This window comes from Trichoderma camerunense (assembly GCF_050948025.1).
Source record: "Trichoderma camerunense strain CBS 138272 chromosome Unknown V8C40scaffold_2, whole genome shotgun sequence".
NCBI classification, from domain to species: domain Eukaryota; kingdom Fungi; phylum Ascomycota; class Sordariomycetes; order Hypocreales; family Hypocreaceae; genus Trichoderma; species Trichoderma camerunense.
In genome coordinates, this window is record NW_028145368.1 from 1,477,924 (window position 1) to 1,503,067 (window position 25,144).

The following is a 25,144-nucleotide window of genomic DNA, read 5'->3' on the forward strand; positions in this document are numbered from 1 at the left end:
TTACTGATACTATGCAACTGTAATGAAACTGTAGGTATATTAATTATACTCTGCGTACTAACATACAGTCCTGAGCATCATGGCACTCTCGAAACCTATCCGATCACTACCTCCCTACTCTGTTCCACAATCCCCACACACCGTGAATCCCATCTCATCACAACATGCCAAGAATAAGGCCGCCAACAATCGCCAAAGCCAGCCCAGGCATTTCGAGTGAGGAGGCTCCACTGACTGTGAGCACCGGGGGCAACAATGCGGCAGTCGGAGTTGGTAAGGCTGTAGCTGTGGTGACATTTTGCATGCTGGCCTCTTCAGCGCAAGAAACTTGAGGTTGGACCTCATTGGCGTCCAAGGGGGCTCGCGTGGGACGGCCAAAATTATACGAGTTGGTGGTGGTCGGGTAGTACGTAGTGTAGACAGGCCCGGGAGTCGTTTGGGTAGGACCGTAGGGGTCAGTCGGCTGGTATGAGCCGCAGATAAGTGACTGTGCCCCCGACAAGATCTGGAGCCAAATTTGGTTGACGTCGTTCTCAGCAAGGCCTGATTCGAGGATGCAGCTCTGGCAGTCAAGCCAAGCGGCGAAGTCGGTTCCGATGCAGTTGCATTGAACAGATGCCTCATGGTAAGCATCCGAAATGACTGAAGTGATTGGGCCAATCCGGACGGGGTCAATGCGGCAGTTTTCATGCCTGACGATGACTTCAACACAAGGGGGAAGGTCGTCAAGAACATGGTCTTGAGGAATCTGCACTGGAGTGGCTGGCAGCACGGGGCAAATTCCGAGCTCATGATCGCACTCAGCCGAGGCAGAGTCAGAGGCAGAGGTGATGGATACCAAAGCCGCAGCAGCAGCGAAAAGGGTGGCAGTGTTGTACTTCATAGTGAATATGTCTGACGGTAGAAGCTATGAGTGTGTGATGGATATGATGTTGTGGCTCCAAAATAAAGAGAAACTGTATCAAAACAAGAGAGCAGAGCGAGCAATACTGGGATGGATGAAGAAGCCGAGAGATGAAGGAGAGCAAGTTGGAATCGGGGGAGAGGAGAAGATATAGTCAGGGCTGGTTCTCTCTTTCCAGCTCTGAGAATATCGCTTAAAGACTGCTCTTCCCTCTTGGAGCGAGGCAGTTTGGCAGCTGCATCCTTCCAAAGTTTGGTCATACGATGGAGAGCAGATGTGATCAAGGAAGTTGCTAGTCGAGGTAGGAAGTAGCCGTCAATGGTTCATGCTTGGTCCGTGTAAGCTCCTGCTCAGGGAAGAGTTTGTCCTTTATGCTCATATTGACATTACCTTAGTATTGATTGATATGAATCTTCTGTGCATCTATAAAGTAGGTATATAAACAGTCATGCATCCATTATGCCGTCAAATAATTGGTTCGTAAATCCTGACAAAAAGACAAAGCAAAGAAGAAATCCCCCATCTGTACCTCCTGTCCGCAACACATGTGCACTTTCATTCGTCATCATAAGATGCTACCCAAGATCAGAAAGAGGCTTCCTGCAATGCCGCCCAGAGCAAGCCAATTGTTGCGAGGAGTGGATCCGGCAGCTGCGTTCTTGTTTGGAGCCTCCGGTTCTGGTTGTTGCTTCTGCAAAGAATTGGTCTCCGAGGCCGAGGAAGTAAAGCAGCTCGCAGTGCCGCACTTGTACCCGCTGGGACAGCATCCAGCCACTGATCCCGCGTCCTTTCCGCAGAGGAACCAGCCGCTTGCGCACTCATCCGATGCAGTTGGAGTGGGCACGTCGTTTGCCGGGACAACGACGGTGACGCCATGAGAGATGATGGTTGAAGATGGCGCCGGGCAGGAGGACGTCTGGCAATCGCGGTCGGTGCGGCAGCAACCGCCTCCGTGGGTGGCAAGGCAGCCGTAGAAGCCAGTTGGACAGCCAGTCTGGGTCTCACCCGGTGGACTTGTAGTCCTGTGAGAAGCTGAGGTGGTCGAGGAGGAAGAGGATGTGGCGTCCGTGGGCCTCCATGGCGGTGCTCCCGTTGCGCTCCCAGTGCCCGAGCCTATGGCAGTTATTGTCAGTTTCTGTGTGGCTGAAGGAGGGATTGAGGTCTCAGTGACAATGGGAGTCACTTTTATGGCTGCTGCTTACCTGAAGAGGCAGTTGTGGATGTCTGGCTGGTGGTCGTGGTTTGAGGCGGTGGTGTTGTCGAAGACGGAAGACCAGTGGCTGAAGCACTTGGAACGCCTGTACGTGTCATTATCAGCTTTACACTCCTGATAGATCAACGCTGATTAGGTATTCTTCACTCACATCCAATCCCCTCGCAGACATATCCCGCGATACAACAGCCGCCGCCAAGATCAGCTGGGCAGCTCACGGCATCTCCTGGACAGTTGCCGACAGTTCCTCCGCATGTGGTCCCATTAGGGCAACAGGCAACCTGGTCAGCATTTGAATCCGACACATCGGTGCAGTATGTTCCGTCTTGACAGCACTTGTTAGGCGCGCCAATGTCTGAACAGCTCTCCATCCCTGAGGGGCATCCTGCTCGGTTCTGGAGAATCGCTAGCACATCTGCAGCGCGACGCAGCAGACTCTCTTCTGAATCGTAGAAGTGATTCGAGAATGCAGGGCGGTAGCGTTTTGTGGAGTTGCTGGGGGCATCTTCATCGTCGTAGCCGTCGAGCCAGAGGTTCGTCGCCTCGGTGGGAGTCAATCGTCGGAGGGGTTCGAAAGCGAGGTGGTCAGGAAACAGCTTTTCGTTTGGGTTTGGCAACTGTTTCTTGATCGCAGTGGCCAGCGGTTGGTCTGCCGCCACTTCAGACACCAGGGCGAGGAGGGCCGCTGGCAGGAGAAGCATCTTGTGGAAGGTCATTGCGGTGGCGGTCAGCGCCGTTGAGGATCTCGACAGCTCGCGACGCCAATTGTATGATGCAAAGAATCTCAATATGTCGCAGCTGAAAAAACAAGGCCAAAAAGAATATGTACGAAGAGCTGAGATTTTCCCCTAGCTGCCCCCCAAAACAAGCTAGCAATGCATGCAAGTCACCTCGCCCATGGATTCGCGATGCTAGCAGAAGCACATGAGTTTCAATACAAACAAGCTGGTGGCTGGGGTAACCGGCCTAGCTTGGGTGGGCCAACGCAGCTAAACCGCATACGAGGTACAGTCAACAGCCAGCCTATTAATAGTTGCAACATCACGAAAACAGGATTGACTGTATTACTCTCATAATTAACTATGAGGATAAAACAAAATTCATCAGATGGATCAGTGAATGCAATGCGCACATGTTTTGCTGGGAGCGGTGCTTCTCTTTACCGTCATGATAATTGGCTGTGGGGAAACATGGCTCCCATCCATATTCGTACATAATCTTACACCTCGACGGAATTGCTATATACATACATATCTGTCATAAACCATCATTATGCTTGCTAGAATGTTCTGTTAAAAAAGAGCATTTTTCTCGTCTTGATTTTCATTCTTCTCGACCCCCGATACCGTTTCCGCTGAAGTCTCCTCCGTCTCGTTTTTCGCAGCTGTCGACTTGACAATAGCTGGGGCTCTCACAAAGGCATGGCATAGCAAGCCAGCAGCAACACTGACGTTCAAGCTATCTACGCAGCTGTTTTGAACAAAGTACGGCACTGATAGCTCGTAATCGGCCGCCACCTTGATTGGCTTGGATAGGCCATGGCCTTCATTTCCCAGAACCAATATCGTGGGATGGCTCGCCAGCGGCTGTTCCGACTCCACAGTGGCTGTTGAGATGAACTTGTCTCCGTGCCTCTGGGCAAGTTTGGGGTCTGGCGGGGCAACAGCGGCATATGTCTTCCATCCAGCTTTTCGCGATTCTTCTATGAAGCTGACAGGCGAGTCGACGCTGAAGATTGTAATCTCTTCCACAGCACCAGCCGCGGATTTGAGCACAACCGGAGTGAGTGTCGATGAGCTGCGATTTGTGATGCCCACTGCATCGACGCCAAGATAACTCGCCGTTCGAAGGATGCCTCCCAGGTTGCCTGGATCCAAGATCTCGTTGAGTAATAGAACAAAGGGCTTTGGTGCGTTGTTATTTTTCCGCGGGATAAATGTATCATGCCCGTTGATATCTTCTTCCTCTTTTGACTGGTGATCCAACTCGACATGAAAGCCCAACTTCCCCAGCGTTTCTTCGAGCCTTCCAAGAGACTTTACGGGTAGTCGAGGTAGGGGCGACGTTTCTAGAACGAACCCATTGTGTGGTCGACCCATGCTCATCTTGTCCATTAATCTCTGATCCTGATTTGGGATAATGGTAATCGGAACCCCTCGTCTCTCAGCTAATCTCGTGATGACGGCGTTATCTTTTGAGTCCTTTCGATTCTCGCCTCCGTAGATGAAGAGTTTGTATAGCTTCCGTCGTCCTTGCTCCAGTGCTGCTTTGACAACAGACTTGCCGTAGAGGAACTGCGACGCGGCAGTTGTATACTTGATATTCATGGCCATCATCTGATTCCTCCTCTCGCGAGGCTGCGGCGTTTCCACATCCCCATCGGCGTCATCTCTGCGATCAAAATTCTCTCTGCGATCAAAATTCTCTCTGCGATCAAATGAGCGAGGGCGATCAGATGAGCGCCCTGCTGAGCGCCCAACTGAACGCCTACCAGAACTCCTGTCAGAATAGGGAGGCCTTTCCGAGCGCTCTGACCCATACCGGGGAGATTCCGTCCTGCGCCGAGGGCGGCTTTCTAGTCTCTGGTATGGCAGCGGACGTACAGGCTCTTGTACGAGGGCGGCCGCCTGATCTTTGAATGCTCCATGTTTAAGCTGGTATACTAGGCTCTTCTTCCCATAGTCAGACTCCGGATTGAGGAAGCGCTTGCGTCTAGTCTCTTTGCCCGATTCTTCGTCCTCTTCCTCGGCCGCCTTCCGACCAAGTTTCTTGCGTAGCTTTTGCTGTTGCCGAGGAGATGCAGCGCCGTCGAGCGCCCTTCTAGTCAATCCATCACTTCTGCCCCTACCTGAGGAATCTCGATCCCTGTATTGATCTCCGAATTGGACTCTCTCAGATCGTCGCACTCCTCTGTGGATGGCAGAGAGAGTCGCAGGCCGACTTATCTGTAATGAATAAGCGCCGTATTTATGCATGCAATTGAATAGCTGGCGGGATAAGCCATTAGCTCTCAGCTGCCCAAGAGATATCATTCTCGGTGTTGAAGAGCAGTTGGGTGATGCTCATTCTAAACACCAAGTCTTATACCAGCTCTGCAAGTCGAGCTTTGACTTTGATGCACCTCTATGTCCCGATTTATTTTTTCTGCCGCGCATCGCGGGGCGACTACAGGGGTCTCCCAAAGGCGGTGAACTCTAATACCCCTGCAACGCCCTACGCTAAGCCTAATCTCGCAGTATTTTCAACGCGTGAAAGTATATGTCTTAGGTCAGATAAATGGGGCCGCGTCCAAATGTCTACAGGTGAATTCGATTCAGATTGCGCCCAGTTCGATATTCCACGGATATTTTGCAATCCTCAGCTCTATGGCACTGGTTCTGGATTTTCCGGCTTTTACTGATGCATTCCGATAGCGCTGGACGCTTTGAATTGAAGAGGTGCAGCTCCCACAGTTTGCTTTGCGGGACGATTTACCGCGAGCTGTCGCATCTCTCCCTGCCAACTGCAGAAGAGCTGGGGCTAACACGGGGATGCAGATGGATGAGATTAACATCTTTGACGGCATGGTTGAACCGAGCGACGAGAAGACCGACGATGAATTCCCCCCTTTCGACCTCCCGTTTCAGGATGTGAGCGACCTTGCCTTGTTAAAGGTAGCCATGGATGAAGAGGAAGGGATGGCCGATGATAAGATCGAGGAGGGCGAGATCACTCTGCAAGATAGCCTGGAACCGACGCCAGAAGCCACGCCCCAAATTGACACCGACATCGATATGCTGGAGGATGAGATGCTGCAGCTTGCACCGGCCGTGCAATTCGAAGTTGCAATCCCGGAGCTCTCTGTCGAGAAGCAGAGCGAATACTCGACGGTATATAGCAGTGTTGTCGAACAGATCGCCGGTGTTTCTGATTTTACCCAAGATCCGCTCCAGTACGATGTCGAATTCACTGACGGCAGAGTTGATTCGGTACGTGTTACACAACTCTTGCACATTCACACGCGCGCTGCTCTTCCTCCTGCACTTCCTCCACCCACCACATGAGCACGTCAGCTACATCGCATTGCATCTTTCTTTCTCATCACACAGGCATGCTCTTTTCTTGTTTGTTTGTTCCACGTATTAACACGATCCAAGCTCGATATTGCCGATATCCTCGAGTACATAAATGGCGAAGAAGCTCTGCAACAATACCAAGACTCAGTCGATATGACCGCCACCGATCGCAAGCGTAAATACGCCCCCGATGAGGAATGGGACCCCGAATTAAATGTTGCCGTATTTGATGCTGGGGGCCTCAATGACGAAGAGGAAGATGAGGACATAATCTCCACTCGCAGGCGCCCATCTCGCCCACTTCGCGTGTTGCGCTCTCGGGAGGCAAGTAGCCGTCCGAGCCATGCTGGTGACTCTATAAACTCAGAGGGCGAAGATGAAGACGGCTTGATAGACACTAATCAGCCAAGGCGGAACCTCCGAAAGCGAAGATCTACACAACTGAGGCTCACCAACATGTCGTTCAATACCAGCCATCTTGATCAAGATATGGACGAACTGGCGCTGGATTCTCGCCAGTCCTCGGAAGACGAAGACGCATTTATGCCCGTTGTCTCCGACCTTGCATTGAAGAAGGGCCGCCCTAACAGAGCTGTGCAACGGTCTCGCCGATTAAAAAAGCAAAAAGAAAGTAAAGCCAAACTGTCTCGCAGAGGTTCGGGGGGCTCTGATATCGAGTTTGAACAGCCTCGACGGTCTGCAAGAGCCACCAGAAACCAGATGAGTATGCAAGACGATGCCTTCATGGACGATGATTCATTCTACGTGGTAGAGGAAAAGGCAGCTATACCAAAGATTATTTCCGTCAGGGAAGTTTTCCAATCAATTTCTGCCGACTCCGACTTTGGATCCGTACATATGCAATCATGCCATACTTGTGGCGGTTCAAAGCAGCGCGGCCAGCTGCTTTATTGTCAAGGGTGTTGCTTAACTTATCACAAAAACTGCATTGGGTATCGAAGCAACCGAGAGCATATGGCTACCAAAATTGGAGAAGACGACTTTGTGCTGCAGTGTAGATTCTGTCTCAATACCCACGCAAAGAAAGATAGCAGTGCACCAAGACATAGCGCCTGCCAGGAGTGCAAGAAAGACGGCCGATCCTGCGCTGCCTTTTCTCGAAAGAAGACTGCCCGACAGGAAGAAAAAATGCGCGAGGAGAATGGCGGTGTCGACCCCGTCACCCTAGTGTCACCTGAACTCATCAACAACGCCGATAATGTTCTTTTCCGTTGTACCACCTGTCACCGTGGATGGCACCAGGAGCATCTACCAACCATGGGCAATGACTCTATTGGAACGGACGTCAAATCCGAGCGCCTCAAGGATTACTCAGTCGACTGGCGATGTAATGATTGCAGTTCTATCAGAAGCAAGATTCATCGGCTGGTGGCGTGGCGACCCGTGGTCCAGCAAAATCCCCTCCCAGCTTATGGAGATATCAGTGAAGATGAAAGAGAATATCTCATCAAATGGCAAGACACCTCATTTGCTCACTGCTCTTGGGCATCCGGAGCTTGGGTGTTTGGTGTCAGTGCTGGCAATATGCGATCCTCCTTTGCAAAACGAGTACTTGAGCAGGATCTTCTAAAGCTCACTAGCGAGGAGGCTATTCCAGACGAATACATCACCCCCGACATTATTTTTAACGTCAAATTCGATGGCCCTGGCGCTCTGGGGAAAACGAAAGCAGAAGATCTTGCCAATATCTCTCGGGTCAAGAAAATATTGGTCAAGTTTCATGGCCTTGGGTATGATGACGTTGTGTGGGACTCTCCTCCAACTGCTGATAAACCTCGGCTCTACAAGGCCTTTGTAGAAGCATACCGCGAATACATCGAAGGCAAACACTTTCAAAACGACTCTCAGAACAAGATGCGAGAACGCATCAAGCTGTACAAGAACACTAAATTTGCAGAAGTAGACACGCAACCTGCCGGCCTTACGCGAGGAAAGCTCATGGGCTATCAGATAGAGGGCCTCAATTGGCTCTTACAAAATTATCACCAAAGCCGAAGTGTCGTTTTAGCAGACGAAATGGGATTGGGCAAAACAGTTCAGGTCGTTGGTGTTGTGACCTCCCTAGTGCAGGATATGCCCAAAGTAAGTCAATCTCTGTGTAACTTTATTGCTGCCATCCAAACCCTTTCTAACTGTCCAAAAGTGCTGGCCTTTCCTCATCGTGGTTCCAAATGCTACTTGCGCCAACTGGCGTCGAGAATTTAAACAATGGGCACCGGGCGTCAGAGTTGTTGCTTATCATGGAGGCAGAGAGCCCCAGGAGCTCGCCTACAGATATGAACTATTTCCGGATGGCGCTGCAGACTTGAAAGCTCAAGTCGTTATCATGTCGTATGACTCGGCACAAGATCCACGGACGTCTTCTCTTTTCAAGTCCGTCAATTGGAAGGGATTGGTTGTTGACGAGGGTCAGCGGCTGAAGAATGATCAAAACATTCTCTACAATGCCCTGAAATCCATGAAGATACCGTTTCGACTATTACTAACTGGTACGCCACTGCAAAACAACAAGAGAGAACTTTTCAATCTCTTGCAGTTTATAGACGAGAAGCAAAACGCGGAGAAGTTGGATGAGGAATATGCTATTTTGGACAAAGACAATCTTCCCAAGCTACACGAGAAAATTCGGCCGTATTTCTTGCGAAGAACAAAGCTTGGCGTCCTCAAATTTCTTCCTCCCATGGCGCAGATTATTCTCCCCGTTACCATGACCGTTATTCAGGAGAAGCTATCCAAGAGCATCATGGCAAAGAATCCGCAGCTTATTCGGGCTGTGTTTGCAAATAGTAAAATGAACGCAAAAGACCGTGGCAGCTTGAACAACATCCTGATGCAACTGCGCAAATGTTTATGCCACCCCTTTATGTATTCTGAAGCAATCGAAGAGCGCCACCATGACCCCATGGTTCTCCATCGCAACTTGGTAGAGGCATCTGCTAAGCTTCTGTTATTGGAAATCATGCTGCCCAAGTTGAAGGAGCGAGGTCACCGTGTGCTCATATTCAGCCAGTTTCTGCAACAGCTTGACATTATAGAAGACTTTCTCAACGGAGTCGGTTACGGATACCGTCGTCTAGATGGATCGATATCCAGTTTGGAGAAGCAGCGACGTATTGACGCCTTCAACGAGCCCGGTTCCGAGCTTTTTGCCTTTCTATTATCAACAAGGGCTGGTGGTGTTGGCATCAATCTTGCGACCGCAGATACTGTCATAATCATGGATCCCGATTTCAACCCTCACCAGGATATTCAGGCGCTGTCTCGTGCCCACCGCATTGGCCAAAAGAATAAAGTTTTATGCTTTCAGCTCATGACCAAGGACTCAGTAGAGGAACGAATCATGGAAATTGGCCGCAAGAAAATGGCTCTGGATCACGCACTCATCGAAAGCATGGACGACGAGGAGCTTGAAGGTGCCGACTTGGAATCGATCTTGAAGCACGGTGCCCAAGCCTTGTTTGACGAAGGTTACGAGAAAACAGCAATTCATTACGATTCTGCGTCTGTCGACAAGCTCTTGGATCGCTCTCAGATGGAACAGACTGCGGCAAATGAAGACAACTCTGCCGAAAGCCAGTTTACCTATGCCCGAGTATGGGCGAATGATAAGCTTGGGTTTGAGGAAAATAAGGAGCTTGGAGAAGATCTGGCGCCAGAGCCCATCAACTCTAGTGTCTGGGACCAGATCCTTGCTCAAAGAGAGGAGGAAGCCCGGCGAGAAGAGGAAGCTAATAAAGAAGTCCTTGGACGTGGTGCAAGACGTCGCATGGTATGTTGGATTGCCCTTGGGTATGAGATCTTGGTCGATGGGAACAAAATGCTAATAATTTCGTTCGTAGGCTGTCAACTACGGGGCAAAGGGCACAGATATTGTTGCCGTGGTTGGTGATGTCGCTGCCGAGTCTTCGGATTCTTCTTCTGATGACTTTGACGGCGCAAACATGCCGGAATCTGACGATGACAAAACCGACGATGAGATGAACCCCTCGACAAATGGTAAGAAATTATGATATCTGTTCACACGGAAACAAACCCCTATTCTAGCGAAAATCGATGAAAGACTGTAAAACTGACAAAGAGTCTTAGCCGTGACAGAAGCTGAGATTTTATCGATGCAAGACGGCGGAGCCAAACCGCGGCAAAGCATTGCCTTCCCCAAAGAACAACAATCTGATTCAAAGCGAAGACAAAACCCTCCGCCTCCGAGTGCATCACAGCCGGCGTGGACCGCAGACGTCCCCCGTAAGAGGGGCAGACCTCGAAAATCATTGCCCATCCCCGACACCAGGGCTGTAAACACTAATGACAGCTCTCAAACAAAACCACGAACAGCGCAACAACCAACTACCCCTGCATTGGTATATAGGAAAGGCTTTGACACGGTTAGACGCCAGCAAACCTTCCAACATTACCAGCAATACATCCAGAATGGCGGCCGACCACCGCCTACAGCCATTCCGCTACCGCAACCTTATCCCGCCGTACCCGCCCAAGCACCACCAACCGGGTTCGAGTATCTGGCTCTTCTCAACACTGAAGCACAGGTCCGCGTAGCGCTGGACGTGGTTCACCGTGCTGAAAGACCAGCATCAATGAAGCAGCGACACATGGCCGCTCTGTACCACAGGTTAGGCCAAGTGCACATGCAAAACGGGACTCGGCAGAGTTGAATTTTTTTTTCATCGCCCCCCCTTTTGGTCCTCCCTATCAACAGTAGACCAAGGAACAGAATATGATTTGATGACCTTTTTTTGGCGCTCTTGAAAACAACAATGAGAGGGCTTTTACAATAAATACATAGCTTTTTAAACATATAGATAGAAAGAGACAATTGCTCAGCTTTGTCACAGGATCGGCGGCCACGCAATTATTAGAGACAAGACAAAAAAATCGAAAGAAAATAATAATGAGATTCATCAAACGGCTAATACTTTTATTTTGCACGACAAGCGTAGCAAATGCCAGCAGATGCGGTGAATTCCCTGCAAGGAGCCGAGCAACGACTCGAAGTTCAATAGGGGTAAAGGACAAACGGACTACCCGCACGGCTTCGACCATATGTCTTGGGCCGGTAAGGCAGCAACTTGATGTGAGACAGTCTCCTTCAACTATTGACATTGAACTCGACTTGTTTTCTCTTTTGCAAACGTTCACCTTCTTCCTTACACTGCTCTCTTACTTTATACCTGCTTGACCTTTGTTTAGTATATCCCGGTTTGTTTATACTCGTTGCCTTTGCGGTTGATCCAATTTACCGCCGTTTGTGGTTCATTTCCCGAGTGATGGATCGTTCTCTTGGATTGAACTCGAGACCGGGAAGTATATCCTGCGTGCCGTGGTCTCCGGAAACGCCAGCAATCACGCCTCATCTCCGGGATTGCTCTGCTGAAGCTGTCATGGAAAGGCAGATGGGACTGAACCACCGTCAGCACCACCCTTTCAGTGGCTATTTCATCCAAGGATTTGGTCAAAGCGGTAGAGATGAAGTTGGACAGCAACTGGTGGCCTATCCTATCCCACATCAACAGCAGCATCAGGTGAGCTTCAGTACGGCCGGAGTAGCAGTTCCATCACGAGGGCTTTCTTCGAATAATTGGCGGGTTTTTTGTCCCGACGGAAACGTGTCACCTCCGTCGATGAAGATGAATGCAGCTCATGGCCCAGTGGGAATGAGTCAAGTCGAGAGAAGAGGAATTGCACCACAAGCACCTGCGGCTGGGGCTGTGAGCGATGGGTATGCGTACTATTTGAATCGGGGGAACGGCGAGTTGACGAGGCTTGTGCCGGCTGATATGCTGCCTGCGTTGAACGAGATCCCGCCGAGGGAGCCTGAGCGGCGAGGAATGGTTGTTTTGCCGCCGCTGAGAGGCGTTCCGCCAAAAGGGATGGCGGATATGAGCCAGACCATCACAGTCAAAGTAAGCAAACTTTTCCATTTTGTTTCTAAGAGAGAAAAGAGAACGAGACACTGCCAATAGGTGAGAAGAGAGAGGAGAGAAAGCTGAAACTCCCAGGCGTGCCAAATCCATGGGCCTCGACATCCCTCGGATCTTGTCCAGGTGAGTTGCAGATTATTCTCTCCTATTCTTCCTCAACATCTTTCACCATCTTTCACTATTCCATTTTTATCTTTACTATCTGTTTGAGAAACTCATATAGACATCTTTTTAGAACCAAATCGACCGTATCGTTGCCACTAGCCCGTCGATTCCGAAGAAGAACAAAGTATACTGCGACATGTGGATCCACGAGGGAAGATGTGCCTTCACCCAAACGGGATGCAAGTTTAAGCACGAGATGCCCCTGGATGAGGCCTCGCAGAAGGCTCTCGGTCTCTTCCAAGGTCTCCCTGCTTGGTATAAGAAACAACAAGAGGAGTTGAACCTGTGGAAGTCTCGTGACGCTTCCGACGCGGAGACTTCGCCTACGGATTCTTCTTCTCACAATGAGTTTGCTTGGCAGAATCCCAAGTCTCTGGGTAAAACCGTGCCGGACAAGAGCAAGCTTAGTACGTTACAAGGATTTCTTGCGTAGCACTGGTGTAGCTTTGATATGATAGATGCTAACTCAGGATTTTGTATAGACACGTGCCAACCATCTCAAGCAGCGAAAAGCCGCGTCGCTCAATTCGTTTGGGGTCCGATTGGACCACCTAATAAGCAGGTAGCGGACAAGGACCCTTGGGGTAAGGAGGTTGGAAACAAAATGTATGATGGTGAGGCTGTATTGAGCTTTTCCTCTGAGGGCCGCAGAGTTAGATGAGGAGGAGCAAGTGTACGAGGCTCTGTCAGTCATTGACTCTGGAGGTGTTGGTCAGATAATACTACATGTAAGTGATGAGATCCCAAAGCGTTTGGGTACCAGGTATATGTTGGAAATCTGTCAATGGTATTTCAAGGTTTAGTAGAATCAGTGTTAGAGCACAATTAGAGAGCAGATGTATGGAATAATACTCGGGATATCGCCGTGTAAGTGATCACAGTGGAGGGTAGGGCCAGTTGGCACGGTCTCTTTCTTATGCGGCAGTCAAAATATGTCTATACAACAGTCTTTTCGACTATACGATGGCTGCTCGACGATGGAGTACTCACAGCGACGCATATTCTTTCCAACACTTACAAATAATTTCGTCAACGGCCACAGACTATTTCGTCAATCACGGAATACCCCAGCTTATGGTGAGATTGCCAACGGGGTATTAAATAAATCTTCTGCCAGTTCTTGGGCAACACGTCTTACTGGAGGGATGGGTGGCTCCGACCGAACCGCTTACATGTGGTGGGAAGAGGCAGTTATCGACCAGTCTCCTGGGCTCGATTTCGCCTGCAGTACACAACTTGGTAAGGAGATCTCATTCTCGAGGCACAACGGGAATAAGACATACATGTATTTAAATCCACCTGGAGCTCTCTCTGGCGACATCTTTGTTTTTGACTTTGGAGCCTGTTTGATCTGTCCTAGTGTATCCTAAAGGATATTATGACGGGTGACGGGTTCCATTCTTTAGAGTCTTCCTATCAAGCGACACTCAGTTCATTCTGTTTAAGGTATTACAAGACTCATTCCATTCTGTTTTAGGTATTATAAGTCTTTGAGTCTTTGCTAGGCCTATGATTGAGCTGGTAAGAACTTTATAAGGTTGATCTTACATGCTCGCTTCGATCGCATAAGTTGAGTTACTTAGCGAGGGGATATGTTGTGAGATCAGTATCAGCATTAGCTGCTGACTAGCATCAACCTTGAACACGCACGAGATTACTCTATCAATCTAACCCGTATGAGGTACCATGATGACTACATTTATTGACTTCTTATAGAGACTATGTGACGGGAAGCAATGGATATAAGTAAACCACTTACCCCAGAGGATAGAGGTTCTGGGCTTTGCAATTCACCACTTGTGTTCAAGGACAACTTTCCTACTTCTTCTACAATGAGTTCTATATCTGAATCGGCTTCTGCCCCCGCTCTGGCCAGCTTACCACCTATACGACGTGTTATAACTACACACGACAAAGATGGAAACGCAATCATCAGCGAAGAGATACCCCAGACCCTCGAGGGAGTAGGGGTTTCCGGCACGGTCATCTATCTAGGCTACGCCCTGAACCAATTTCCAGCTGCACTGAACAATGACCAGGATCTGAAAGAATACAAGGATCGACTCCCACACAACGTGGGCATTAGCATTCCTCGCGGAACTGTGCTCCGTATGAGTGATTTCTTACCTGGACAGTCCGTGCCGATGCATAGATCGAAAACGATAGACCTCGGCGTGATTATAGAGGGAGAAGTGGAGTTGATTATGGGTAGTGGTGAGAGCACCGTGTTGAAGCGAGGGGATATCATTGTCCAGCGAGGTACGATCCATGGATGGAAGAATAACACCACTGAGGTTGCTAGAGGATTCTTTGTGTTGGTGGATGCGGATTTGCCGACGGTGAATGGCATACAGTTGAAGGAAGAAGTACCAATAGATGAATTGAAAACCGAGTAGTTGGGGTGGTTGGATGGTTTAAATGATGGTTGTTGAATTTGACATTGTAAAGTCTTTCATGGGGAGAGTTCATCTAGTATTGCGTATTAGCTACACGTATTCGCCTTCTATGCAATGCAGACCAGACCTCAAATTGCAGTTCTATCTTTATACAGATGTTCATAATTATTAGTACTGGATGATCACTCCTTATTATGTATCATATATCTGTCACTTTCACTAGAAGCGTCGTTGAGTGACTTGGTAAGCCAACACTTCCCTCATTAAGCATCATTAAAAACAATGTCATATCTTATTTCATTAATATTCCATTGCGCAGTTCCAAGCCCCCCCAACGCCATAATTGCAGTCCGAAAACGTGTATTCAAGTAAATTCTCTTGGCTTCTGGCTTGAACCCAAGTTAAGAGGCTCGTCTTCATAGCTGTCCCTGCCGCCAAGAGTGCTACGCTTCCACGATGTGGTACTTTGGAGGCCAATCTGCGACTCTGATGGGGCCTCGTATCCCGGAGGGGGATCGTGGGGATACGCTGGCGCAGCGGTAACGGTTGCTGAGTAGCTGGTGTTTCGCCATGGCTCCGGATGCTGCTGCTGGTAGCTGTGGTTGAGGCCCTCAAAGCCAGAGGGGCCTTGGCGGCGAGGCATCTGGCGCTTGGCTCCCCAGATGATATATCCCAAAGCGCACAACACCAAGAAGAAGACGATTCCGAGGACAATGAGGGCGTATTTGCGATCCAGAGCAAAACCGAACCCGCTGAAAGGATAAAAAGTAAGCAAAAGGTGAAGAACGAGGAGAAGATAGGAGCCTACATGTAGCCGTTGGCTGCACCAAGAATCATGACGATTCTTCCATTCCAGAGATGAACCTTGCCGAATGTAGTGGGCTGCTTCGTCTTTCGCCATTTGAGATGATGTAGAATGCCGGCAGCCAATTGAACGAACAAGAGGAGGATAACGATGAAACCAAGGACTTGGTGTAGAGAATGGAATCCGCGGGACTAGAAAGTTGGGCCAACGTTAGTCATAATTAATGGACTATGAGAGGAGAGCGTATACATACCCGTTGATAGTTGAAGCTGGTCAGGATTCCAAAGGCAAAACCCGCGAGGACAAGACAGAGAGCAAACGTCTGGTTGAACTTGTGAAACTTGGCCAACTTCTCCATTCTAATGAGGATTGTACCAATGGGGATCAGAAGCATGAAGCTAAAGACCATGAAAGCGGCGTGCGCGGCAGCCTTCCAGTCGAAATTGCCCGTAGATCGGCTGTTCAGCGTCGTACCTTCGGGCACGGAGTCCTTGGTCAGGACAGGCAAATCGGCTCGGCCCTGCGTTCTCTTCATGTCGATGGTAAAGGTACCGTGTTCGCTGTGCATCTTGAGGTTCGCATCCACTTCGTCGTCGCTGAAACTTTCCTTGCCTCCCAGAGCGTAAATGGCCTGTTGGTTTGGAGACGACACATCGATGTAGCCCTTGGAAGTGCCGCCGGCTGGCCAGCTTCGGCAGTGCTCGTGGCAGACGGCATTAAAGGTCATGTAGCCATCCTGAACGCCGGTGCCGTCGAGGACGTCAAACTTGAGGTCGGGATAGTATTTAGGCTCGTAGTTGCCGTATGCTAGACGAGGGGAGAAGGTGACGTTGTCGTGATTATTCTTGCTGCGATAGAGGATGAGGAACAGGGCGCCAGGCATATCGTCGCTGCCGAGGCCGATGGCGCCCCAGGAGCGATCTGTAGAGACGCGCAGGCTGAAGTAGATGTCTGTATTACCGTTGTCGGGGACGGTGAAGGCGAAGGCGAGGGAGCCATCGGGAGAAATAAAGGTCGACTGGCCGGTGGGGTTGTTGGTATCATCAGCGAGGGCTGGCGCTGCGAAGGCTGCTGTGCGACAAGAGACGAGAAGCTGTCAGCGACTTGATCGGAATGGATATGAATTGATTCGAGGGGAAAATGGCGATGTAGGATGTAGCATCATGTGGGAAAACACTCACCAGCTGTCGCCAGCGCGGCACGCCAGAGATTTCCAAAGAGCATCTTGGTGTTGCTTCTTGCCAGCAGCGATGGAGATGGAGCCGCAAGGGAAGCTCTGGAAGAATCGCTGGCAATGCAATATAGAGAAAAGATTCAAGCTGCAGTTAACGAATGGTTTGCAGCTCTACAGCGCTCCAGCCTCTGTCATTAATTGGTACAGTATCGCCACCAGTGCGATTGGGAGGGAAAGGATGTTGTTTTGGGGGAGTTTTGGTGGTGCCGGTATAAAGTAGCAGCTGCATGCAGATGGTTGACCTCGATTCAGCTGCGTCGCACCACTGGGCTGAGGCTCAAGTACCTGAGCTATACTTGCGGATTGGTGCCGTGGCTGCATGTGCTGCAGGTACGTGATTCGTACACTCTGTGTGCCGCTTCTTCTTTTCAGCCCAGGATCCCCGGTTTCGTTAGCCCGCGCGGCGTCGCATCGATTAATTTCACATGCATTGGCGGGTTTGCCTTAGCAGTTGCAACCGTCGCGAAGAATCGACACATGATGAGCAATGCTGATGTAAATCTTATATATCTCTTTGATCTTTTCCTTTTTCTTCTTATTCTTTTGTATATAAACCCTTGTTGTACTTGGACTTCCATCTTCTTTTCCCTCTGTAACACAGATTGACGATACGCGTTCCTTGTTGACTTCGATCCAGCTCAGATTTCCTAGCCTGGATCTTCCTTCGCCGTTTAGCTTAAGCACAGACTTGCGGAGGTGGTTTTTTATTTTACGAGGGTTCTTAGCTCACGATTGGCTCCCTCACTGCTGCGCGATTCCTCAAAGGGCAATAGTCGTGGTTTTCATTTGCTTCTCCTGGCGTCACATGCAAGGAGGTGATGTGTGTTGGTGGAGTCGCGAAAGATCTGTCCAGCCAATGCCGAGCGGCGGCTTTACAGCTTACGCGGAATTACATTACAGACAGGCACAGAGCGCGATCGAAAGTAGCAGATTGATTGGTGTAGTGACGTCTTACACGTTGAAATAAGGAGATAATCGACATAGGTATGTAATATGTAGATAGTATTTACCAAGTTGTGCTCATGTATGGCACAGGCCCAAAGCCTTGAAGATGAATTAGTCCACCAAACGCCAACTCCTCCGGCAACGCAACCAAACAACGGCTAAAAGCTTCAATGCAGTGAAAAAGTGAAATCAAACATGAGGGCAAAAAACAACAACAACGCAATTGTTATACAGGATATCCAGAACTGTTGAATCAAATCCCCAAAGGCCATGACTATTCACATCTTCTCGTTGCACCATCGTTCGAACCGCTCCAGTCCATACGATACAATCATCGTAGCGTGGCAAAACTCATCTACATCCGATGCTTTGACATGGGAAAACAAGTGTTCTCCTTCGACACAACGAATAGAGTTGACAATGTTTGACTGATAATGCTTCAACCAAGTGAAAGGTGTCGGTGCGTCCCACAGGCCCGCGCCGCAGGAGAATATGATGCCGCCGGGGCAGGGTGCGAAACCTTGCTTCAGCGTCAAGTACACGGCCTCTGTGAGAGTCGCGGTTAAATAAGTACGCCGAACAGACTCGGAAAATATCCATGCCTGCCATGTACACGAAGGAGAGCCGTCTGTCCGTAGCTGCGTATCGACTGGGTTGGAATGTGGCTTGTTGACCAGGTCTTTATGGTTAGAAGCTACGCCAAGTCCGGCGCTCTGCCACAGCTGTCGAGCCCAAAGAGAAAGAGTATCAATGTTCTTCTCGGCTTGAGCACGGGCGCGAATGTCGCCATCGAAGAGGCGGATGATTTTGTATATCAGAAGGGCCTGTGTCCTTGCGAGATGGCACGCGGGATCGAGCATGACGACGCCAAAGTCGCCCACGTCGGTGGGATTCTGCTCGTTGACCAGGTTGTTGACGCGGGTCTCGATGATGCGAAGCACCATTTTCTCTGTCGCGGGCGTCTTGGAGTGATATGCCGAAAGGGAGGTAAATGCATCCTGAACGTTCTCTGGAAGATGGATCCTCCATAGCTGAGGATGGATAAAGGGACAGTGGCCTTCGGTAATCCATTGCTTCAGCCACACCTGAAGCTGGCCGATAAAGTACGTGAGAGCCTCATCGCTAAAGTAGATTTGTGACGGGATGGGGCCGGTCTTGTGGTCGATAGTCCATGACAATGGAGACAGAAACCACGGATTCTGCAGAGCATCTGCCGATATTGGAGCCACTGAGCGGGTGAGCTCGGTGTTGGCCGCGTGGATCTGCTGCTGCTGCTGCTGCTCTAGTTCCTGACTCTCCCCAATCTGAGACGGCGGGGTGGGCAGCGGATTCCTGTCCGAGGGCGCTGGAACTACGGAAACGGCGCCGTCCTGCGAGAAGACGAGATCGTACGGGGGCGCGATACGAGGAGCGGGATAGCGACAGACGATCTGCTTGTCATTGCAGCGGTGACAGGCGGGCGTCTGCTTGCTGCACTTGCGCTTTGCCTTTGTGCACGGGATGCAGGCCAATCGCTTCGGCGGGGCGGAATCCGTCATGACGGGTTATTTTGCGCGGATACAGTAGATGAGATTTGATGCGAGGGCCCAAGAACGGCAACGGGGGTTGGAAGTCCCAAGAAGCTCTTTATTCTATATTCTCCGGCGGGCGGGCAATTTGTCATTTCTGCTCAGCCCGTCCTGCGGGCGGGTTTCCTTCCGCCGGGTGGAGCCGAGCTCCGGCCTGAGACGGGCTTTGATAGGTGAGACCGGCGGCAACTTTTCCACCGCGGCACGGAGGGGGGCTTTATAAGAAACGATCCATGGATGGCCAAAGCCCCCCGATTCGTCTGATTCGATGTGAGAAATGCGAAACAGGCAATTGTGGATGACTGGCGCATGGAACTGGATGATTAATAAAGCGCCTGCTTTCCAATACTCCGCTGCTTTGGTGGCGGACTTGGAGAGAAGGATGGAGATGATGGAGAAGGAGAAAGGAGAAATGCCGCTCGCGGTGTGAGGTAGCAGTGTGAATCACGAAGATGCAACTCCGACGTTGGAATTAGGAATTAGTATAAGAGGAGAATGGCGAGCCAGACAATGGTGCTACTCCTACTTCATATCATCACCACCAACACCATTCATCAGTCTCAGACACTTTACAACTAAATCAAACCCAACCAAAACCTCTACTTCCATCCGCAGCCATGTCTCTCCCATCTCTCAAGGAGTACCGCCGAAAGCCCTACGAGGCCACCTCTCCCTCGCGACCAGAACTCAGCCAGGCTGGTAGAACCGTCGTTGTCACCGGAGGCAACAGTGGCATCGGATATGCCATTGCCCGCAACTTCGTCAAGGCTTCCGCCAAGCGAGTCATCATCTTGGGCCGCCGCCCCGACGTCGTCAAGTCTGCCGCCGATAGGCTCGTCCAAGAAGGAAAGGAATTTGGCTCCCCTTCATTGGTAGAGGGCAGAGTCTGCGACGTTGGAAGCCTCGAGGCCACCGAAGCTCTCTGGTCTGGTCTTGAGAAAGAGGGCATCGTTGTCGATGTTTTGGTCCTTAGTGCTGCGTCCCATGGAAAAGTTTCTCCTATTCTCAAGAGTGATCTTTCTAGCGTTTGGGGCGATTTCGAGGCAAACGTGCGCTCTTTGCTGGACTTTACGCAGAGATTCTACAACCAAAAGGGCAAAGGCGCAGCTGAGCGCAAGGTTAGTTTCAACTAAGCCCTTTCTTTTTGTCAGTTTGAAAAGGGTCAAGACAAAATAACACTAATCGCTGTCACAGTTCTTGGTGAACATTTCTACCATCGCTGCTTATATGTGGGGTTCCATGGCCCCCGAGCGTCCAACTTACGGCTTGACCAAGAACGCTGGTACTACCTTGATCCAGCAGATCGCCAAGGATACTGATGTGAACGACATGCAAATCGTGAGCTTCCACCCTGGCGGTGTTCTCACGGACATGGCTCGCGCTGCGGGTGCCAGCGAAGAAATGGGTATTTCCTTCGATGATGGTACGATTCTAAACCCTTCTTCTTCTTCTCAATAACCTTAGGCGACATATACTGACTCTGCACACACAGAGAACCTTCCGGGTCAAATGGCTGTCTGGGCGGCTAGCCGAGAGGCCGAGTATCTGCACGGCCGATTCGTCTGGGCCAACTGGGATGTTGACGAGGTCAAGAGAGTTCTGGGCGAGCAGATCGCGAAAGAGCCCAACTTCTTGAAGGTCGGAATGGAGGGACTGTCTGAGAGTATGCCCAACCCCATGATTCCTCCCGAAATGCTCGAGAAGATTATGCAGTTTCAGCAGGATCTGCAGGCAAAGCTTCAGGCGCAGAAGTAAAGGGGATATGACGGAGAGGGAATTACCCTATAATAGGGATTTTGTACAACATGCATTTCACTATAGCTATCATTTTGGATAAAATACATTACAAAAGTTTCATCACCATTATAAAATTACTCCCTCACCACTCAACTGTAGGGTAATCCGCCATTCACGTCTCTTCCGACGGCCATTCGTACATCACCCATCACACTATAGAGAGTATTACCCTTGACTATCATGAATGCGTACATATTGAAACCAGATGTGGGAAAGCTGTTTGTTTACTACTACATGCATTGTAATTAATGATTATCCTCATGAGATGGTGTAATACGATGTCTCTGCCCACTCACTGAGCGTTAGGTGGTCCACGCAACAACAAAAACAGCCAGACAACGAGAATACGCTCTCCCCTCTGTTGTCCATAAGGGCATGGAATTCCATCGTACATAGCGCTAAGAAATTGATTTCATCAAGTTTGGCAGATGCGCTATGTTGATCCTGTCGTTTTAGTACCTGTTGGAACGGCATCACCAAGCACTATCGTTTGGGACGCCTCCGGTCGGAACTTATTATTATGTGTTGGACCAACATACAGTATGCCTGTTTGTCCATGAATAAGCATAGTATTAACTAGGGAGTAATCAGGAACGCTGTCCCTGTTGATCAGAATTGGGTCTTAGTTTAGATGGTGTTGGTTGGACTAGTTTGGACGACATCGGTTGTTGGTTCGATCAAAGGGAGAGGGGAGGTCCTGTAGCATCCTTACTATCGTCTATGGTATAAGTGCTATTTAACGATGATCTCAAATTATTCTGAAGCATAATACCATGAAAAACGATAATTTCACCCTTAGATAGTCAAGCTACAAATGTAGTCGGTAGGGAACGGATATTCGAAATAGGGCTGTAGCATCCACATTAGGAGGGACTAGCTGGCAAACATGAAAGAAAGCACCACTTTTTACCATAAAAAATCTTTAAAGTAAGTTGAAATTGTGCTAATTATACGCTATCTTGTGAAGAATGCGTCGATCATATGTGTTGTACCTGAATCTCTGAACAAGTGTTGGCAGCAACATTCCGCATATACACCAGCTATTGGTAAAATTCTTACGGTTCTGGTATGAGAATAGTAGTTTTCGACGCGAAAAACATGAAGACATTCATTAAAGACGCCGATAGCAATCTAACGCGATTCGAAGGGCATTATCGGCCTAGATTTGGTGTTTTAAGTAAGACTTATGCAGATATAAATCTGATGTTGACTGCTGCCCATGTTTCCTCGCCAGCAAGCGTCACTCCCTCTTAGGTTGAGGTATTCTTTTGTATAATCATTTGTCCCTATAATAACTTTCGAGAATGAAGAGCTGCCCAAGTATCCGGTCTGCTGCCTCCTTGGGCGCGGCCTTCCTACTGCAGCTGACCAGTGCGGGAAAAGTGGAAGAATGCCCAGATCCCGCAGAAATTGTCATCCATGAGCCAGCGAAGCTCATTTGCTGCGGCTCTACTACTTCTACGACCTATACTAGGTAAGCTGCTACTAATGCCATGATTGGATGTCCTGGCAGCAAGGAGATATGACTGACAAGTTGCATAGGATTACAACCGAATGCTCGGGTGTTCCCGTTTACGTTACACCTGGAGTCCCTATCCCCGATGCAGAATGCGTGACTACTACTCAGCCATGGACTGGAACTGTGACTGAGACTGTTACGATTCATGCTACTGGAAGGGCTCCGGGTACGAAGATTGTGAAAATCCCGGGAGGAAATGCAGATTGCGTTACAACTACTGTTGGCTGGTCTGGCACCGTGACCGAAACGGTTACCATTCCTCCTTATGGCAAGGGTCCGAGCACCATAATCGTCCAGACTCCTTGGGAGCATCCTGATTACATTACGAAAACGATTTCTTGGACCGGAGCAGTCACCACTACTGAGACCGTCCATCCTCACTATGGCAAGCCTGGTGAGATTATCATCAAGACTCCCTGCGAATACTCCGATTACATTACAAAGACTGTTGAATGGACTGGAACAGTCACCACCACTGCGACAGTCCATCCTTACCATGATAAGCCTGGTGAGATCATCATCAAGACCCCTTGCGAACACTCTGATTACATTACAAAAACGGTTCCTTGGAGTGGGTATACCACCACGACTTCCACTGTTCATCCATACAACGATAAGCCTGGTGAAATTATTATCAAGACTCCCTATGGACACCCCGGTTATGTTACAAAAACGGTTCCTTGGACTGGACATGTCACCACGGCTACCACGGTTTATCCTCACCAAGGTAAGCCTGGTGAAATCATCATCAAGACGCCCCATGGCGAACGCCCCGTCTCTGCTACTAGAACTATTCCTTGGACTGGAAGCACGACAGTCACCTCTACGGAGTATCCCAGCGGAACCGGTCCCGGAATACTCATTATCAAGACGCCACAACAGAAATATGTGACTCAAACAATCCCATATAGCGGAAGCGTTACGCAAACCATTACTATACCGCCCATTGGAACTAATCCTGGCATCATACTCATTGAGACACCTACCATATTCGGCCATGGATCAACGACATTGTCAAGATCCATTTCGATATCTGCGAGACCAACATCGTCTGGGCACAGTTCATCTCATGGAGTTACTACCTCGCATCACAGTAGTTCATCTCATGGTGCTACTGTCTTGCGTGGCAGTAGTTCGTCCCATGCGACAACCACGTCCCATTCTGCGTCATCTCATGGCTCAACTACAACTCATGCAAGTTCATCTCATGGGAGCGTATCAGCTCAGAGTAATTCGCACGGCTCTACAAGCTCGCACGCATCTGCATCTTCTCATGGGTCAACTTCAGCTTCAACTCATGGCACTGCATCGCATGAAACCGCATCAACTCATGGGAGTTCATCATCACATGGGTCAACAAGTTCTCATGGGCCAACGAGCTCGCACGGCTCCACAAACGCTCACAGCTCTACAAGTTCCCACGGCTCTACAGTACTCCACGAGTCAACTTCAACTCATGGAACTTCGACTCACGAAACGTCAACTCAAGCAACTGGGTCAGCCCATGGAGCGTCGTCATCACACAGCTCCACATCCTCCCACAGCTCAGCCTCAACCCATGAGACTGCATCTCACGGATCAACTTCAACTCACGGAACTTCAACTCAAGCGACTGGATCAGCTCATGGAGCGTCGTTTTCGCACAACTCTACAAGCTCCCACAGCTCTACATCTTCCCACGGGTCAGCCTCAACGCATGGGTCAACTTCAGCACATGGGTCGACTTCAACTCACGGAGCATCAACTCAAACAACTGGATCAGCTCATGGAGCGTCGTTATCACATAGCTCTACAGGCTCTCACAGCTCTACCTCCTCCCACGGCTCGGCCTCAACCCATGCATCAACTTCAACCCATGAGACTGCATCCCATGGGACCACATCATCGCACGGATCTACAAGCTCTCACAGCTCTACGTCTTCCCATGGGTCAGCCTCAACACATGCATCAGTCTCAACCCATGGGTCAACTTCAACTCATGCAAATTCATCTGAAGCAACCGGATCAGCTCATGGAGCGTCATTATCTCACACCTCTACAAGTTCCCATGGCTCATCATCTCATGAGTCAGCCTCTACTCACGCGTCAACTTCAACTCATGGAACTTCAATCCATGGCTCTACTACCTCACATGGAGCAACCACGTCCCATGGTTCGACCTCGACTCATGTAACTGCATCTCATGAGACAACATCATCCCATGCTAGTTCATCGCACGGATCTACATCGTCTCACCCAACTTTGTCATCTCATGCATCAACCGAAGCTCATAGTAGTACATCATCACATGGATCTACTTCTCATAGTACTGGTGCTTCATCTCATGCAACAGCATCTTCTCACGGTTCCACAAGCTCCCACGCAACTGCATCTCATGAATCTACGTCTTCACATGTGACGGCCTCGTCGCATGGATCTATATCAACACATGAGGCGAATACATCACATAGCACATCCCACGGATCCACCTCATCGCATGGAACTGCCAGTTCATCGCATGAAGGCACTTCTCATGGAACTAGTACAACACATGTATCCGGATCAGCCACAACCTCTCATGGAACCAACTCTCACGGAACCTCTACC

At 49.7% G+C, this 25,144-nt stretch overlaps 10 protein-coding genes across 10 annotated transcripts; 5 read left to right on the top strand and 5 right to left on the bottom strand.

Moving 5' to 3' along the window:
• Window positions 1-37: 37 nt before the first annotated feature.
• On the bottom strand, window positions 38-1,176 carry V8C40DRAFT_97299 (uncharacterized protein). The gene has a single exon (XM_083223682.1). It carries the CDS (start codon window positions 881-883, stop codon window positions 158-160), a length of 726 nt encoding a protein of 241 aa, XP_083077895.1. The 5' UTR covers window positions 884-1,176; the 3' UTR covers window positions 38-157.
• On the bottom strand, window positions 1,146-3,025 carry V8C40DRAFT_97295 (uncharacterized protein). The gene is made up of 4 exons (XM_083223681.1): window positions 2,269-3,025; window positions 2,107-2,202; window positions 1,295-2,017; window positions 1,146-1,232 (listed from the first exon to the last, which is right to left on the bottom strand). Exons 1-3 carry the CDS (start codon window positions 2,831-2,833, stop codon window positions 1,470-1,472), a joined length of 1,209 nt encoding a protein of 402 aa, XP_083077896.1. The 5' UTR covers window positions 2,834-3,025; the 3' UTR covers window positions 1,146-1,232; window positions 1,295-1,469.
• Window positions 3,026-3,277: 252 nt separating this feature from the next.
• V8C40DRAFT_233045 (uncharacterized protein) lies at window positions 3,278-5,208 on the bottom strand. Its single transcript, XM_083213271.1, has one exon. It carries the CDS (start codon window positions 5,147-5,149, stop codon window positions 3,410-3,412), a length of 1,740 nt encoding a protein of 579 aa, XP_083077897.1. The 5' UTR covers window positions 5,150-5,208; the 3' UTR covers window positions 3,278-3,409.
• A 236-nt stretch (window positions 5,209-5,444) lies between these two features.
• V8C40DRAFT_97315 (uncharacterized protein) lies at window positions 5,445-11,086 on the top strand. Its single transcript, XM_083223683.1, has 5 exons — window positions 5,445-6,085; window positions 6,254-8,275; window positions 8,337-9,962; window positions 10,033-10,189; window positions 10,280-11,086. The coding sequence occupies exons 1-5, from the start codon at window positions 5,648-5,650 to the stop codon at window positions 10,861-10,863; spliced, it is 4,827 nt and encodes a 1,608-aa protein (XP_083077898.1). The 5' UTR covers window positions 5,445-5,647; the 3' UTR covers window positions 10,864-11,086.
• A 745-nt stretch (window positions 11,087-11,831) lies between these two features.
• V8C40DRAFT_282519 (uncharacterized protein) lies at window positions 11,832-13,151 on the top strand. Its single transcript, XM_083221797.1, has 4 exons — window positions 11,832-12,111; window positions 12,208-12,252; window positions 12,365-12,701; window positions 12,777-13,151. The coding sequence occupies exons 1-4, from the start codon at window positions 11,836-11,838 to the stop codon at window positions 12,953-12,955; spliced, it is 837 nt and encodes a 278-aa protein (XP_083077899.1). The 5' UTR covers window positions 11,832-11,835; the 3' UTR covers window positions 12,956-13,151.
• Window positions 13,152-14,030: 879 nt separating this feature from the next.
• V8C40DRAFT_282522 (cupin domain-containing protein) lies at window positions 14,031-14,908 on the top strand (the record flags this gene model as incomplete). Its single annotated transcript, XM_083221798.1, has 1 exon — window positions 14,031-14,908. The coding sequence occupies one exon, from the start codon at window positions 14,031-14,033 to the stop codon at window positions 14,688-14,690; it is 660 nt and encodes a 219-aa protein (XP_083077900.1). The 3' UTR covers window positions 14,691-14,908.
• On the bottom strand, window positions 14,495-16,937 carry V8C40DRAFT_233050 (uncharacterized protein). Its single transcript, XM_083213272.1, has 4 exons — window positions 16,677-16,937; window positions 15,749-16,566; window positions 15,499-15,686; window positions 14,495-15,442 (listed from the first exon to the last, which is right to left on the bottom strand). Exons 1-4 carry the CDS (start codon window positions 16,717-16,719, stop codon window positions 15,055-15,057), a joined length of 1,437 nt encoding a protein of 478 aa, XP_083077901.1. The 5' UTR covers window positions 16,720-16,937; the 3' UTR covers window positions 14,495-15,054.
• Window positions 16,938-17,791: 854 nt separating this feature from the next.
• On the bottom strand, window positions 17,792-19,269 carry V8C40DRAFT_233052 (Zn(II)2Cys6 transcription factor domain-containing protein). Its single transcript, XM_083213273.1, has one exon. It carries the CDS (start codon window positions 19,210-19,212, stop codon window positions 17,953-17,955), a length of 1,260 nt encoding a protein of 419 aa, XP_083077902.1. The 5' UTR covers window positions 19,213-19,269; the 3' UTR covers window positions 17,792-17,952.
• Window positions 19,270-19,859: 590 nt separating this feature from the next.
• V8C40DRAFT_261564 (SDR family NAD(P)-dependent oxidoreductase) lies at window positions 19,860-20,997 on the top strand (the record flags this gene model as incomplete). Its single annotated transcript, XM_083219274.1, has 3 exons — window positions 19,860-20,360; window positions 20,437-20,665; window positions 20,735-20,997. The coding sequence occupies 3 exons, from the start codon at window positions 19,860-19,862 to the stop codon at window positions 20,995-20,997; spliced, it is 993 nt and encodes a 330-aa protein (XP_083077903.1).
• A 1,346-nt stretch (window positions 20,998-22,343) lies between these two features.
• Window positions 22,344-24,731, top strand: V8C40DRAFT_261565 (uncharacterized protein; the record flags this gene model as incomplete). Its single annotated transcript, XM_083219275.1, has 3 exons — window positions 22,344-22,513; window positions 22,582-23,690; window positions 23,758-24,731. The coding sequence occupies 3 exons, from the start codon at window positions 22,344-22,346 to the stop codon at window positions 24,729-24,731; spliced, it is 2,253 nt and encodes a 750-aa protein (XP_083077904.1).
• Window positions 24,732-25,144: the final 413 nt, after the last annotated feature.

Bases quoted from the DNA above. Each gene is read 5' to 3' on its own strand.
- V8C40DRAFT_97299 (XM_083223682.1), bottom strand. From the start codon at position 883: ATGAAGTACAACACTGCCACCCTTTTCGCTGCTGCTGCGGCTTTGGTA.
- V8C40DRAFT_233045 (XM_083213271.1), bottom strand. From the start codon at position 5,149: ATGATATCTCTTGGGCAGCTGAGAGCTAATGGCTTATCCCGCCAGCTA.
- V8C40DRAFT_233052 (XM_083213273.1), bottom strand. From the start codon at position 19,212: ATGACGGATTCCGCCCCGCCGAAGCGATTGGCCTGCATCCCGTGCACA.
- V8C40DRAFT_97295 (XM_083223681.1), bottom strand. From the start codon at position 2,833: ATGACCTTCCACAAGATGCTTCTCCTGCCAGCGGCCCTCCTCGCCCTG. The intron at 2,203-2,268 runs GTGAGTGAAGAA...TGACACGTACAG, and splicing joins TGTCTGCGAGGGGATTGGAT to GCGTTCCAAGTGCTTCAGCC. The intron at 2,018-2,106 runs GTAAGCAGCAGC...TAACTGCCATAG, and splicing joins ATCCACAACTGCCTCTTCAG to GCTCGGGCACTGGGAGCGCA.
- V8C40DRAFT_97315 (XM_083223683.1), top strand. From the start codon at position 5,648: ATGCAGATGGATGAGATTAACATCTTTGACGGCATGGTTGAACCGAGC. The intron at 6,086-6,253 runs GTACGTGTTACA...ACACGATCCAAG, and splicing joins CTGACGGCAGAGTTGATTCG to CTCGATATTGCCGATATCCT. The intron at 9,963-10,032 runs GTATGTTGGATT...TTTCGTTCGTAG, and splicing joins GTGGTGCAAGACGTCGCATG to GCTGTCAACTACGGGGCAAA.
- V8C40DRAFT_282519 (XM_083221797.1), top strand. From the start codon at position 11,836: ATGAATGCAGCTCATGGCCCAGTGGGAATGAGTCAAGTCGAGAGAAGA. The intron at 12,253-12,364 runs GTGAGTTGCAGA...ACATCTTTTTAG, and splicing joins ATCCCTCGGATCTTGTCCAG to AACCAAATCGACCGTATCGT. The intron at 12,702-12,776 runs GTACGTTACAAG...GATTTTGTATAG, and splicing joins GCCGGACAAGAGCAAGCTTA to ACACGTGCCAACCATCTCAA.
- V8C40DRAFT_233050 (XM_083213272.1), bottom strand. From the start codon at position 16,719: ATGCTCTTTGGAAATCTCTGGCGTGCCGCGCTGGCGACAGCTG. The intron at 16,567-16,676 runs GTGAGTGTTTTC...CTTGTCGCACAG, and splicing joins TGCCGCGCTGGCGACAGCTG to CAGCCTTCGCAGCGCCAGCC. The intron at 15,687-15,748 runs GTATGTATACGC...CCAACTTTCTAG, and splicing joins CCAGCTTCAACTATCAACGG to TCCCGCGGATTCCATTCTCT.